Source organism: Malaya genurostris, chromosome 1 (assembly GCF_030247185.1).
Source record: "Malaya genurostris strain Urasoe2022 chromosome 1, Malgen_1.1, whole genome shotgun sequence".
In the NCBI taxonomy this organism is placed as follows: domain Eukaryota; kingdom Metazoa; phylum Arthropoda; class Insecta; order Diptera; family Culicidae; genus Malaya; species Malaya genurostris.
Genome location: NC_080570.1, coordinates 61,675,648 through 61,691,460, shown reverse-complemented (window position 1 = coordinate 61,691,460; position 15,813 = coordinate 61,675,648). Strand labels below are relative to the sequence as shown.

The 15,813-nt window shown below is 35.4% G+C and overlaps 3 protein-coding genes across 6 annotated transcripts in view; 2 read left to right on the top strand and 1 right to left on the bottom strand.

Moving 5' to 3' along the window:
- The window catches only part of LOC131440240 (juvenile hormone esterase), a 58,533-nt gene extending 56,974 nt beyond the window's left edge, over positions 1–1,559 (bottom strand). For 3 of the 4 annotated variants that reach the window (XM_058611345.1, XM_058611344.1, XM_058611346.1), the window contains exon 1: positions 1,423–1,559. The gene's annotated coding sequence lies outside the window, so the exon portion shown is untranslated. Of the gene's footprint in view, positions 1–946; positions 1,354–1,422 lie in introns of those variants that run through there. The other variant, XM_058611347.1, reaches the window with a different exon arrangement.
- A 4,456-nt stretch (positions 1,560–6,015) lies between these two features.
- Positions 6,016–7,349, top strand: LOC131436677 (uncharacterized). Its single transcript, XM_058605573.1, has 2 exons — positions 6,016–6,194; positions 6,402–7,349. The coding sequence occupies exons 1-2, from the start codon at positions 6,104–6,106 to the stop codon at positions 7,274–7,276; spliced, it is 966 nt and encodes a 321-aa protein (XP_058461556.1). The 5' UTR covers positions 6,016–6,103; the 3' UTR covers positions 7,277–7,349.
- Positions 7,350–11,776: 4,427 nt separating this feature from the next.
- On the top strand, positions 11,777–13,484 carry LOC131440239 (formylglycine-generating enzyme). The gene is made up of 2 exons (XM_058611342.1): positions 11,777–12,005; positions 12,061–13,484. The coding sequence occupies exon 2, from the start codon at positions 12,065–12,067 to the stop codon at positions 13,058–13,060; it is 996 nt and encodes a 331-aa protein (XP_058467325.1). The 5' UTR covers positions 11,777–12,005; positions 12,061–12,064; the 3' UTR covers positions 13,061–13,484.
- The last annotated feature ends 2,329 nt before the right edge of the window (positions 13,485–15,813 follow it).

Here is a 15,813-nt window from a genome sequence, read left to right as displayed (position 1 = left end):
CAGCTCTTTCGAGTGTGGACTGTACGTAGTTCCACGTGAAACTCTTGAAGATATTTTTATTTTGAATACTAACAATATTTTCCATCTGTTTTCTTTCCGAACAAATTATAAGCAACATACTTTCTTCCGAACATGACGCATCCAATCGAGTCCGCATTGAAACTCGAACATAGCAAATATATGAGAATATTGTCAAGTTCGTACGCGAGTGATCAATTGTATAGCACTCTCGCAAGTGATACACTTGACATAATGTATGAAATGCCGTACTTAGGGGTTGTTAAACTAAAGACTGATTTCGCACCAAGCTGACTGAGTCTCCCCTTTGATGATCTGATTAAGTTAAAACAAACACTGTTTTCTTGACAATTCAGTTATTTTGGATAGCTTCATAAATAATGCAAATAGGAATAGTGAAAACATTCATAAAAATGAAGTACTTACTATTAATTTTATCAAAGTTTCGTAATAATACAGGGACAATAAAATGTTTTGGTTCGATCAAATCAATAGTTGTTTGAATCAATTTTACTATCGATAAAATAATCGACAACTGGCGTATTTTGAAACCACCAAGTTCCGATTTAAATCTCATATATCCCGATTTGAAACATTTATTAGCTAATTATTATTTATAAAATGTAATTTGATGTGTGAAATATGTAAACCTTAACGACCAGTCTATGCTTTTGCGGGGAAAGTTAGGTAAGTTTTTAAAATAATTCGTTCAACATCTTCTATAATTCATTTGGCAGTTGCAAAAATAGGATGACGGGCCTATATAAATCTTAATAAATATGAAATTAACAAATCTCATTATCACTTGATTTGTTGCTAACAAGCTCGGTTTACATTACACTAGATACTAGTTTTATGTCTTTCAACATGATTCTTCATTTCAACAGATTTATTCATCTGAGCCACACAAACCAAAGAAAATACCAACTTTGCAACCACGGTTTGTTACGATTGTTTACGAAAACATTTGGAAACTCAATCAAAGAAGTTTCCCATGAATCAGATAAGCTAACACAGTTATCATAGCCGCGGGCTCGTTTATTCTCCGATCGAAATACACACAAAATTTTCGCACTTTTGTCTTCTCTTTCGCCGCTAGTTTTCTTGTTCATTTTTATGCACTGTTACTTAATCTTGAAAGCTCTGTTATTAACACGTTTTATGTGTTTTCTGAGATCACCGCAGTTCTCCGCAACACCGGTATTGGAGCGTTTTTGCTTTTTGGTGATTTGAGGAAAGACAATTTAACACTTCCTTCTCCAAACTAACGAACACGATGTTGGTGAAAGTTCACATGGTTGTTCAAACATTTAAACGTTGTTTCAGTCCTTCCAGGGAAATTTTAACATTTTCAAATTAAACAAGTTTTATCATTCATTCATGATATGCAGCAGTTATCTTTACATTCAAAATCGAATTCCTTTTGCCTTAAACACTCAGCGTCGTTTTACGATGTCGTAATCGGAATCTGCCGTCAGGAATGCACTACCACGCGATTACAGGTACCACAAGAAACGAAAATAACCGACTGACCCAGCTGACTGCTTGCGAGAAACTGAGAAGCCTACTTTTTGAGTGGTGTGCTTAGTATACTGCATATGGCTTAGATCAGTGCGGTCCTTGGTTTTTTGATGGCAGTATTGGCGGTTGCCTCTAGCAAGAGGCACATTTTCCACAAGCAACTGAGTTTGGGTGTCATGCTTTCTGGTCGCGCTCTTGTACTTCCACCTGATGCTATAATGCTCCAAATTCGAATTTATCATGTTTCGCGGAAATACTTACATACGGATAGTTGCACCAATTTTAAGTCTTTTTCAAAGGTACTCGAAAAACTAACAGTCTTTTTGAACATTTATGGGTTTTTTAGTTTGTAAAATAAGTACATATTTAGTTTCGATTTCTTCTCGTTTTACCTCTGGCCCATCAGTTCTTAAAGCAGTTCAAATTGAGCTGCTAACTCCACCTTGCATTGAACTGAACCGCTAAGTTGACGCAAAGTTTACACTATTTATGTAATACTTTATGGATATTGCATCTTTATTGATAAGCACTGATGAGCCGAAAGCGAAATGCGAAGAAATCGAAATTAACACTAAACATACCAACACTTCAAATATACATATTTGTACCATGTTCGGTCAAATGACCGGATTTGGTGTTTCCTGATTAAATGTATGAAATATGAATATTATGGCAATGAAATAGAAATAAAACATACATTCATTATCCAAACGAAAAAATATTTTGACCATTCCTTTGCTTAATTTACCTAGTAGTGTGATAATGTCTTTCTCTTACCATACAAATAGTCGTATTATAAAATTTCATATTTACCTATCTTGGGTGTTAATAATGTTAATTTTTTAACAATATCAGGTAGATCTATTAATGTCCAGATCCATTCGGGTAGTTCACCAATGTGTGCTTCAACGCTAGTGCGGTTTGGCGATTGCGTATCTAATTTGGTTAGGAATATGGAACCGGAAGTGCCCACCACAATCTATTTACACTTGATTCATCACTACATTGTAGCTTCGAAACATGAATAAATTTGTCTAAATCGGTAGAGCCAACATTCAGAAAATTGTTCGAATTGAGAGAAAGTTGGACGGTACCGTAACTCATCCGATTATATCTCCGAAACCGGTGGTGCCCGCCTTATGCCATTCATAAATGATCAACAACCAAACAGTAGATTTCAAATAAGCTATAGCTAGTTGAAATCGATTCAGTCATCTTCGACCAAAAAAAGAGCGAATAGTAAACAACATACCTATGGTACTTTTTCAATTATATTTCCGAAACCAGAATTGTTAGTCATTTGATCTTCGACGTTGATGAATAGCTAGACCCAATAGTAGTATTCAAACGAGTTGAAATCGGTTCAGCTTTCTCCAATTGAGGGACGAAAGATGACATATATACATATACACACAAAACATACATACACACATACATGTTCCGAGCTCGGCGAACTGAGTCGAATAATATATAACACTAGGGATCACCGGGACCCCAATCAAAAGTTCGCAGTTATATATTCTTTCTAGAGATAAAGACAAAAAGGTTGTGATAAAACTCGGTATACGTCAAGTGTTACTCAAAATATACAAATCACAAAATTAGAAAAAATAGACTATTAACTATATGTTTACGAGTAAGAAATATTTATGGAATAAATTTCGTAAAAACAAATTAGATGATACTTGTATTTCAACGCTAAACTTCAAAACCAAATGTACTTAGACTGTGAACCATTTAGCGGTTAACTTTAACTTTTGGTTAAAATCTGACACTTGAATGGTTATTTTGTGTCGATTAGTTCAATTTAACTAGAACTGCGGCCCATTTCAAAGTTTGACGGATGTAAAGTTATTTGGGTTTATTTTGCACTGGAAATAATTTTGACTAAAGAATTGATATTAGAATTTTCTTTGCAAGATTTTTTCAGTGTCGGAAAATAACCATCGATCTGATCCATGCTTTCGTGCAGGATTATTTTTGACAACATCAAAATAATCACTCGAGTGTCAGATTTCACCCAAAAGTTGAAATAACCCACGAAATGGTTCACAGCCTTATTGTACTGTACAAACCAAAAAAAACCCTGAATGTTAGAATTCTGCCCGAGAAGTCAGGAAGGATATTGCACCTAGCGAAGAATTCGAGTATTTTTAAAGCCTATCAACTGACCAGCAATTTACTGAAAGTTTGTCAAAAGAATTATATTCCGAACTAATCAGTCTTTTGACGTAGGACTACGTCTTTCTTGACTACACTCACCCATGTGCGAAATTACTCCAGATTAGATTTTTCCCTGTTCGTGTATGTGCTTTCATTCTTTTACTAAACAAATGCAAAATGATGTAAGATTGTCATCAATGTGACGCTTGTTATGTAAACGTTATTTACATAGTGAAAAATAGGTCCAAACACAAAACATAAAAATTAACCGAATCTATAAATATACCAACAACAGATTGCTAGCTTCAGTTTAAGATAATGTATTTACGGAGACACATCGTGTGCGCAGATCTCCATCTACGTTAAGAGTGTGCTTCGCGTTCAAGTGAAAAATGATCAGCAGCATTGAACAACGAAGAATACCAACAAATCACTTAGAAGGATAAATACACCTCAGTTCGCATTCACATCTCATCCAAGTCAGTCGATTAAACAAAACCGCTTACGTTCGGAACAGAAGAAACCAAGTACAGTATTGTGTAGTGAACAATGGAACAACTTCGAAATGAGTGAACCAAACGAACAAAAGCTACCGCCGACACGAAAGAATACACTTGTTGTTGACTTCAGACAGTGCAAAATTCGATACGAGAACTTGAAGGTTTGGTTAAGAAGCAAATGCATCTTGATATAAAACGTGTGCATTTACTTCAATGCAATAAGACCAATAATGTTGTTTATATCCAGTTCTATAGAGAGTTGGATGTAATACAATTCGCTAAACACAATAATAATGTGCACTATGTGGAGCATGAAAATATCAAGTACAACATTCTAGTATAGTGCTATAGAAGTGCGTGTGCATGATCTTTCCTCAAGCGTCATCAATTCTTATATTCGCAAAACTATGTCCCAATACGGAGAGATTCTTTCTATCGAAAAAAAGTGGAAGAATTTTTTCCCCGGTATTCTAAATGGCGTACGATTGTTACGCATGCGCTTAGGAGGCCTATACCTTCTTATGTGACATTTGGTCAGGATACAAGAATCTCGTGCAAATCACTTGTTACCTATGACAATCAGATGGCCACATGTCAATATTGCCAAAAAGCTGTTCACTACGGTAAGCCATGTGATGAACTGGACAAGGAGACAACTACACCAAAGGACACCGGTGCTTCCTTCACACCAACCCCAAGCAACCTCAGTACACCTGTGACAGCCACCAACAACAATGAAGCATCCCTTCAACGAATCCATCATCATCCCCTATAGAACAAAGTACACCAGCTGAATGAATGACGAGACGAACCACGAACAAACTGCCCCTCAATCCTCGCAGGAGGAAAATGGAAGCTCCTCTCCCCCTAGAAAAAGGAAGACAATGAGATTCAATACAAAAAAAATTATCTAAAAACTAACCTAAATCGGCCACGTCAAGTTTGTACGCAAATAGGTCTGAATAAAATATCTTTTAAATTTAAAAAAGGATAAAAAACACCGAAAAGTGAACAACGAAGGAGAACATTCTACAAAATCTGCCCTATAAGTGTTAACTAAAGATAAACTTTCCTGATAATTGGAAGTAAAACTCATCAGTGCAGCGAATATCTTGAATAAATTAGCTGATTCGTTTCGCAGTTTTCGTTACCTTACGACCGCCCATTTTGCAAAAACTGCAAAAGAAATCACAAAATCCACACTGTTAGGAAATCTACAATAAAGTAATCAGTTTAATGCGTCTTTCGCAAAGTGAACTTCGCACCAAACGATGGTAAATATTATCAGCATACCACTTACTTCGGCTGCTGTCATGCTGTCATGACATAAAGAACTTATTTAGAAAATTCAAAATATAATATGTTAATATGTTCGTAAAATGTAGATGCTGAACATCTTGATAATGTGGTGTCTATGGTTAATGGTTTCGGTTTCTATATTTTTTTCACAGTGTACAAATGGGAAGATGTGTGCCGATATTCTTTTGCTCGATCAATCTGTCAACTTTTCAATTCTTGTCCACTGATGCCAGGTAAAAATTTCAAATATCTGCAGACAGGGTCTGTAAATCTGAAAAAAAAATCTGCAGTCAGCAAGTATGTCTTGCTGGCAGCAATTTCTCTATAAAGTATGACACGCAAAACTAATTTGGCGAGCAAAAAAAAAAAGATCGCGGAAATTTCAAAAGTCTGTAAAGATAGACGAAAGTCTGCGAGAATTTCAAAAGTCTGCACAACAAAAAATGTCTGCAGCACTATACCCCAAATCTGCAAATTTACAGACAAATCTGCAGACCTGGCATCTCTGTTCTTGTCCTGTGTATCTTGCACATGTAATTTATACATTCTTTTTCCAAAGAATCATAAGTTGTAATAATAAGTTGCTACTAGATTGTCGCAAAATGGTAAAGACAGAAAAGCATAGCTCTTTTGAGAGGTCCGAGTTTAACCGAATGGTAAAGACGGAGGAACTTAGCTCTAACGAGGATTCCGGTAAGCTCAGCTCAGATAGTCTTTCTAAGGGCCGCATAACACAAGACAATATTATTGTCAATATTCGTGATTTGTACACTACTATTGATAGTGTGATGGAAAACTTTCGTGTACATTCGAACGGGATTGATAATATTGAGTATTGACAATGATATTTTCTCGTGTAATGGCCACTCAAGTTCAAGAAATAACGTTTCAATCATGTAGATGATGAATCGGATGGAGACTTTTCCCAGAACCCTTTGGCATTCTCAACACAACAATCTCCCCGAAAACAGAGAAGTGAAGACAATTCAGATGTCGAAAAGTCAGATAGCTTTGAGGGATACCACCAAGGCTCGCCATCGAATGTACCACTTACCTCTAAGGCGGTTTTGGACACTATGCAGAAGTACCTAGTCAAATGTCCAAATGTTCGCGTTAGAAAGCTCAAGTATAACGTAAATGTTGATTTATCAGATCCTGATGATGAGGTTTGGATAGTTAAATGTCCCGTTTCCATAGATGCTAAGAAACATCTAATGAATGCGAAACTAAGCAGTTCATTTGAACAAATAAGTCAAATTGAATCTACGAACACTTCGTTTCAACTCGAGGGATTTGTAAACAAAAACTCATCGCAAAAACCAGTTACTGTTTTATCTGGAGCAGAATTCAAATCGTTTGTTCCCATCGGCACAATTCAGATCAGAGAAGCACTTGAATCAATTGATGCTCCAAGTCAGATCGAACAAACATCTGTGCATGGTGAAGTACCTTTTCCAGAATTAATCCGCGATCGTCATCCTTTACTAGGATTGCATTACCATTCAGCACTCAAGTTACCGAAGCATGTGAAAAAATCCCTTTTGCTGGCTCGACAACAAGCAAGTAAATGTTATTTGAGCTCTGGCCGCTGTACAGCAATTGATGGAAAAAGAAAACGAATTGGCAACGAAGGATTGTCAGCAGAATGCACCTCTACAGAAATGGCACAATTACTGGATAAAGACAAGTTACAGTCTCCTGAAAAGAAAAAGGCGAAAAAGCAGAAAAGAAAATCCATCATCGAAGATGATCTGTCATGGCTACAAAATATTTGATTATTTATAAATCTATTTGTAAATGTTAGATCGAATATTTGTAAGGTGTTGTCTACTTGTATATGGAATTGTTTTTCTAAAAGAAAAATTTTTTTTTTCGTTGGTAGAATAAAAGACGATTCTCAAAAAGCTTTTGTTTGTCTTTAATTAATGTTGGTCCAAGTTTCATGGGAGTCATTTGTATCGATAATTCTAGTTCTAGTTGATTAAAGTAAGATTTTAGCTACTAAGCAAGCACCCAGATCTGACATCCTAGCATGACAGAAATTCTTCAAAAAGCTGTGTAAACTATATAAATGATACTTGGGGGCCAAATCTTGTTTGCGTACGATGTTGCACATGAATTACTACAGCTTACAAGTTTGAGTGCAAATGTCTATGAAAGCCCTGTTAGGGTAACGGGGGTATTTTGGCCCGCCGATCATTTTTTTGGTTGAAAACGTACATATTCTGACCTGATTGCTGTTTTTAAAAAGCAATCACCAAGTAGTAATTCTCCTGTAGAGGCGCTTCGAGCAGCCCAACAGTTGCTTATGGACTCATGCGTACGACCTTCCATACAATGGTAATTAATGCGTCGTACGCAACGGTGATTTTGAACGGATTTTCACTTGTATGCTTTAAGCGGGCCAACACCTTCAGTTTTCCAGACAGTCCAAATGAACCTTAGACGGAATAAAAAACTGAACGATTAACTGTACTGAGCGTGTGTGGTGACCTTTCAGTTTCGCGTTTTGTCTTCATGTCAGTTTCATCAGTTTTTTCCACATTATTCGGATCAAAAGAAAACTGACGGACTGAACGTTTGACTGAAGAACTGTTCAGTTTACGGGATGAAACTGAGCTCGAGAGCTTCAATCCAAAAACCGGACGTTTGGCCTGATGAACTCTTCAGTCACTTCAATTAATCGTTCAGTTCACGAGAAACTGTCCTTAAAACTGAGCGTGTATGGGCTGCTTTACACAGCTGTTTTGAAAAAGTTTGTACTAGCTTGGATGTCTGTTCTCTGCAGCACATAAAGATTTCTTGCTTCAATTGACTTTAATGCTTCGTGGAATGATACAGTAACAAACTAAACAAATTCTAAGTAATTTTAACTGAATATGCAGAAAAACCGCTCAATCCCGCATACGCATGGCTGCCAGATGGCTGACTAAACGCTGCCAGCTGGAAAAATATGGCTGGCAGACATTCTGGTGACCGACTGCCTCACCGCTGCCAGATATACAACTCAAACGATACAACCGTATCCACCAGGATTCTTCCACATTGAAATCTTTGACATTTTCAGCGAAGGTGAGAAGATGAAAACGCTCGGCTAACTTAGATACAAGCGACTTTGTTTTGTCAAATTGGATTTGACAACCGTCACTGAATCAATTTTGGTAGCCATCTGGTGGCCATGACTGCCCAGGTAGCCAAAACGCTATGCGGGATATAGTTCGTACTGTAACTAGATTTTTTTTTCAAACATAAACAAACATTGTCATGGTTACGACGCATGTAGCAATCAGACGCTTGTTGTTTTGTTTCAAAAGACTGAAGCCGAACCGATAGTGAACCGAACTCATCGAGGGGTCCTATTTAAATGATACATGATTAATCGCAGATCACTTTATCTTGAGTCAATCTTTGCTAACATTGACAGCAAATGGAGAAAAACATCGATGAATGTTTCAACTTTAGTTTCAATTCTTATTTAGAAATTATCGTGTATTATAAGATCAATTTTTGATAAGTCTATTAATGGTTGATTTATCTTTAGAAAGTATGCAATTTTTCCAGTTTTCCTCTATATCCATTTCCAGCAGTAAATAGATCGAAACCATCTAAAATAACTAAAATAAATATTTTCGTCCTTCCTTTCTAGCAATTGAAGTATCTGCCTGTTTGTTAGCATGGAATACGGAAGGTAAAACTTACGTAAATGAATGGAATGATAGCTTCACTCTTTATAGTTCTTTGTATTCTATGAATGAGATTTTTGTACAATCCATTTAAACAAAATTGTAGGACCTTGAAACATTTACTCGTAGGAAAGAGAAACTCGATTTGTTACTCTTGTAAGATTCGCCCTTCTTTGAAAAAAGCAGCTGTAATAAAATTCAATAAATCTCAAAATTAAGTGAAAATAATTTTAAAAAAACAACAGGTAATTGTGTATTTACAGTGAATGTTGACAAGTTGGCTTATTAGTGATGTCATTTCTTATTATCTCCATACATTCCAAATTTGTATGGAAATTTCATTATTATTGCCGTTTCACGTTAATTGAAAACGACATTAATTGGTAATAATGACATTACTGATCCTCATGTATGGTCCCCAATCGGTCACACAAAAAATTAACGCGAAAATTCAACTACTAAAATTATTTTAGTATAAAGTTTTAGTTACTTTGATTTTTTTCTCAGTGTACTAATTGGTGGCGAGTGGGTTGGGTACAGAGCTGCCAGCTATTTTTTTCAAAAATTTTTATTTGGCGGAAAAATCTATCTGAACAATATCAATCTCGAAAAATTTATTAGTTAGGGACTGGTTTTGCGAGCAAATATAAAACAAAGGTCGCTACCTAGTATTACCCTATGGAACCAAACACAAAATCTGAAAATCGGTATTTCGGCACTAAGCGTAATGTAAAAATTGAGGAGTATGAGCTATGTCTTTTATAAAGCCAAGTTCAAAATTCAAGTCTTAGGGACATTGGGATGCATAACTCACTGCTGACTTGAAACCGTTGTGTGATAACAGCTCAGCGCAAACCAACGAGGAAGACATGGAAATGACCGACAACGAGCTGAGCGAGGCTAGTGCTCTGCGGTACCTACATAACGTACGGTAAAATGATTTCTTTGTGGAATTCCACTAGTAATCCTCGAATAGTGGTCAACAAGGTGAAATACTGTTTCCTAGAGTGCCTATAACCAGAGTGACGCCATCTCATCTGTAATTTTGGCAACAATTCAAAACATTCCATTAGCGGCCCTTACACGATCATTAAAAGTGTCATTACTAAGTAATGACACTTCTGCTCAAACGCTCGTCATTACTGCATTACTGTACATCATTACTTTTTAGCATTACACGTTCATTATTAATGATGAGTATTTGTCACTACTCCAGCAATAGCAATATTTTTATTTTCGTTTAGCTGAAAATAAATTTGATTTGCCATTGAAACGTTAAGGTTAATGAAATATTAACAATTTAAATCTACACTTTGTCATTTTTTCGCGTATAGTTCTAAAGATATTCATCACTTCCACAAAAAAAATAAGAAGAAGAAATAATGTTGGTAATGATGGAAAATCCACAATTCCATCATTACTGAACTCGTAGACCTTACACGATCATTAAAAGTGCCATTCCTTTTTAGTAATGACACTTTTAATGATCGTGTAAGGGCCGCTATTAGCTTTACATTGAATTGACAGGTCGTTTGCTCGTTTGGAACTGGGAGCTGTCATTCCAAACGAACAGCTGTCGCCACTCTGATTATAGTCACTCTACTGTTTCCAATGCTGCGCAATCAACCGAACACTAATAGAACTATTCCACCGCTTTCAAAACATGTTTATTTGTTTTGGGGTTCCTTTGAAACTAGTCCATAGCAACTTAAACAGTGTTGCTTGAGAAGATTATTTTTATCATTTACAAGGGGTCGCTAGATTGGTGGTAACTGGCGGTAAATCGTTAGCGAACAGTTTTAATGCTGATTTTTCTTCGGAGTGCCTGGTCGTGTCGTCGATATAATGCTCATAATCGATATAATCTTGTTGATGGAAACATAATCTTCGAAATTATGCACAACATGCTCCAACAGATTCATGTATAGGGATGTCGGAAATTTCGAATTACTCGATTATTCAATAATCGAGTATAATTTTGAAACTAATCGATTGAAATTTATTCGATTATCTGGGTTATTAATCGATTACTCGATTATTCATTCGATTATTACTACACTCAAGCAAATTGAGTAGTAAAAATCATAAGGCAAATCTTATGATGCATCAAAAATCACCAAAATCATAATTTCATAAGATTAATATGAACAATATACCTCTGCAACATACATCTCATCTATCACTATAATAGTTTTCATACGAACAACATATGAACTCCACAATATATGAGAGAAGTTATGTTTGTTATAGAAATTTCGCACAATATTCCTAAAAAGTTCGTATGAATTTCATAAGGCGTTTTATTGGAATTCCAATTTTCGTGATTTCATAAGGCGGCCTTATGATTCGCTTACGATATTCTTGTGGCTAAAAACCATACGAAATCATTATGAAATTCCATATATTTTTTGCCTGAGTGTATGGGATTTTTTTAATTATTCGATTAGCTCAATAATCGAATATTAGTTTTAAGCTATTCGATTAAATATTACTCGATTATCTGAGTTATTAATCGATTACTCGATTAATCGATCGATATTACGACATCCCTATTCATGTATCCAATACAGAAATCGGTATAGTTGGCAGCGCTGGTTGTGTAATTTAATCAGATTTTTGTCCGCTATTATCAAATATAAATAAACAGTGCAGATACCTAGTACATACTATTAACATTTGAAAGTCATCGGATTTTACTGTTCATCGAATATTAAGTTCAATTGCGACTGGAAGAAACTTTTCTCGTTACTGTATTAATTCAATTTTTTCTTAAAGAATACAAATAAATAGTTTATTCAATATGAGTTTTTATTGAACATAGGTATACGTTGTTTTATAAATATGCAAAATAGTATGTTCCAACCTATTCATTCTAGGAATATGTTATTTTTCTATGTTGTACTCACGCTTCTTAGCGAATGGTTGTTTTTACCAGTAGAAACGGATTGCGGTTGTGACAAACTCAAACGAGAAGAAGAATATAATGAAAAGGGGTACTCCAAACAAGTTTCTTTCTCCGAGCAATCCAATGACGGTATTTTTGGGTTAATTCAAGAAATGAGTCTCGTTCGAGGAGGGCTACATTTTGTAGGAACCAATGAACCATTTTTTCAAACCGACCGAGAAGGTCCTGAACGAGAAGTAAACATCAAAGATTTTTATATAGATTGGTACGAAGTTTCAAATAGCAAGTTTAAAGATTTTGTAGACCAAACAAATTACGTTACCGAAGCAGAAAAGTTTGGAGATAGCTTTGTTTTCCAGGAGTTTTTAAGCAATGCATCACGAGATGAGTATCGAGATTTTCGTGTAGCTGCTGCTCCTTGGTGGTACAAATTGAAAGGAGCAAGCTGGCAATTTCCTGAAGGCGATACAAATAAAGGAATTAATGATCGTCTGGATCACCCAATCGTTCATGTTTCTTGGAATGACGCTGTTGCCTATTGTGCCTGGAAAGGGAAGCGACTTCCAACGGAAGTTGAATGGGAGGTAGCATGCCGTGGAGGAAGGAAACGAAAATTGTTTCCCTGGGGTGATAAGCTTCTACCGAAAAATGAGCATTACATGAATATCTGGCAAGGAGATTTTCCTGAGAACAACCTAGCAGAGGATGGTTTTGTGGGCACTTGTCCCGTTGACAGATTCCCACAAAATGCTTTCAAGTTGTATAATATTGTTGGGAATGTTTGGGAATGGACGTCAGATTTATGGGATGAACAAGAAAAATCGGAGCCTCCAAATCGAGTGAAAAAAGGTGGATCTTATTTGTGCCACAAATCTTATTGCTACAGATACAGATGCGCTGCCCGATCTCAGAACAGCGAAGACAGTTCCGCAGGCAATTTGGGATTCCGCTGTGCCTTAGATGCAGATTGATTCCACATCGTTGCCGACCCAAGTAAGAAACGCATTACTGGTGGCAAAAAAAAAGAATAAAAAATTGAGTATTAACGATCGTATTGAAAAAAAAAACGTTTTCGCTAACATGAAAAGAAAAATTGTTTCTTCAAAATTGGTGTATAAATATCCTGTTACGGATATATATTGAATATTTCCGAGTATTCTCCAAGAAGAAACAAAACAGGTTGTCAAATTTACTAAAAATTAATCAAATAAATCAGTATATTGTGATATGAAATTATGGTACGGAGAAAATGAATTGATATATAAATAATGTTCCAGTTTTGAGTAGTGCATTTTATGTGTTACTTTACTATATCATTGATTCAATCTTTAAAATCACAGGAGGTGATAGGGAACTGAATTAGAAGACATTTAAATATATGTGTACAGCAAATAATTGATTAGTGTTATAAATTTATTGAAAGAAATTTGTAGTTATTGAACTTGACTATAGACTATGAATTGGTTATATCCCACAACACACGAAAATCAGTCGTTGCTATGTTCTATGTGTATGTGCGTGCAGGGATGGCTCAATTGATTTCAACAAGCTAAGCCTCGTTTGAAAGCTAATGTTGAGCCAATGCTCAAGTTCGAAGATCAAATGGCTGCGACTTCTGCTTCTGGATAAGTGATGTTACTGACAAAGCGCGTTGTTTATTAGATCAACTGACCGCATCTTCTTGTTCCGGAGATATAATAGTATAAGTGACGTAACCGACAAAGTACGTTTTTCACCGCTCAATTTTCTCAGAGAAGGCTCAACCGATTTTAACAAACTTAGACTACTATTAGATTATTGATCAAGTTCGAAAATCGAATTGCTATCACTTCTGGTGCCGGATACATAATGGTATAAGTGATGTAAACGACTAACCGCACATTTTTCATCAACTAAATTTACTCGAAAATGACTTAACAAATTTCGATTAACTTAGGCTTATTTGAAGGCCGACAATGTCAATCAAATTTGGAAGGTTCATGACGAACATTTCCGATTCGAGAGATGTAATGTGACATAGCCGACAATTCCCAGGGATTGGTATTTTATGTGACATAACCGACAAATGCAAATGATGCAACAAAATTTTCCCTTTAAAAGCTACTATTAGGTTATTTGACAAACTCACAACATTAATGGTCGAGTATAAAATCTTATTAATAAGACTATTTAAATGGCAAGAGAAAGGCATTATCACTCCACTAGGTGGATTAAGAAGGGTTTTTCGTTTGGTTAGAGATTATGATCGAGAAGGATTTTTTTTGTCTCTTTGCACATGAACTTTCATTCAAACTAAATTCGTGCAGATATGAATAATTTATGATTGAATCGCAGATTTTTAAATATATGGGGTACTTTTTCATTCGACATATGATTACACCACGTAAATAATATCCATATACCAGCTGTTTTTCAAAGAAGGACAAATATAACAAAAACAAATCGAGTTAAAAAAATATTGATGATAATGGTCCCGCCTTATACTTCTACAAAGGTGTGAACTTGACGATTATGATATTGCATCACAGTAATTCACTAGGCCCTTCCCGCCGGACCAGTTCATCGCTTCAATATCAAGCATGAGCACAGCCAAGCCCAATTCCATCAACAACTTCCTATCCCGATTAGTTTCCGAAATACATCATAATCATAGAACAGTTTATGTGCCATCAGGAAGAAAACGCTTTAAAGGATTCAGAATAAAATTCTGGAAATGATTTTGAAACGTCCTCCCTGATTTAGTACAAATGAGTTACACAGACTCACAAATATAGAAGTATTAGATGTAATGTCACATAATATTATAAGCAAATTCTTACAAAAATCGATGCAATCTTCAATAGAATCGATTCGCTCTCTGTGCAGGCAAAACGGTCTTCGAAAGTCATAAGAACGAATTATGACTTTCAGACATAAGGATTATAAACGTATTTCACAATTTTGTCTTATGATATAGAGGAGAAATTTTTCATGACTTCTGTTCCAGATATCCATTAGCTAGTCTTATGAAATTCACAAAAATGTTTGAATGAATTTCGTTGGTCACGTTTTATGATAATCATTTTATAAGTATCGTAAGTTTTGCCATGCAATTAAATTGAAAATTTGTTTATACTTCATGTACCAACTGTTGAAAAAATACTTTGAAGATATTTTTATTCTGCAAACTATTCGCAACACATATATTGGTTGATTGTTTCGCCTTGATCAAAAAAACATTTATTCCCTTTTCGTTATGACATGGTGCATTGCAGTTCTTCGAAATATCCTCTCCAAAGCAAATTTTAACAGTTGGATTCAATGCTGGAATGATAAAATATATGAGATTAATTCTTTTATTAATTCGGACTGTCTTGAAGTAACCGGAGAGCTCGGATCCGAACTTCCTTCCTCGGTCGCATTTTTGTCAATTATGAAATCATAAGTCGAAATTATGACATTTTCACATAAGGTACTATTGATGAAACATATAGAGCGAATAATTATATCATGCATAGATAAAAAATTAAGAAAATCATAAGACTGTTTATGAAAATCTTCAGCTTCTAATGAAATTGATTTATATTTTTTTTTTTTCATAAATACGTTTATTTCATAGGCAATATACATAAGTTTTTCTTCGCCGTGGCATCCACAATACATAGTAGTTTAAACCTAATACATTTCGAATATCATATTAGTATGTTGGTACTCATTAGTTAATCTAAACACTGTTTTTATCAAG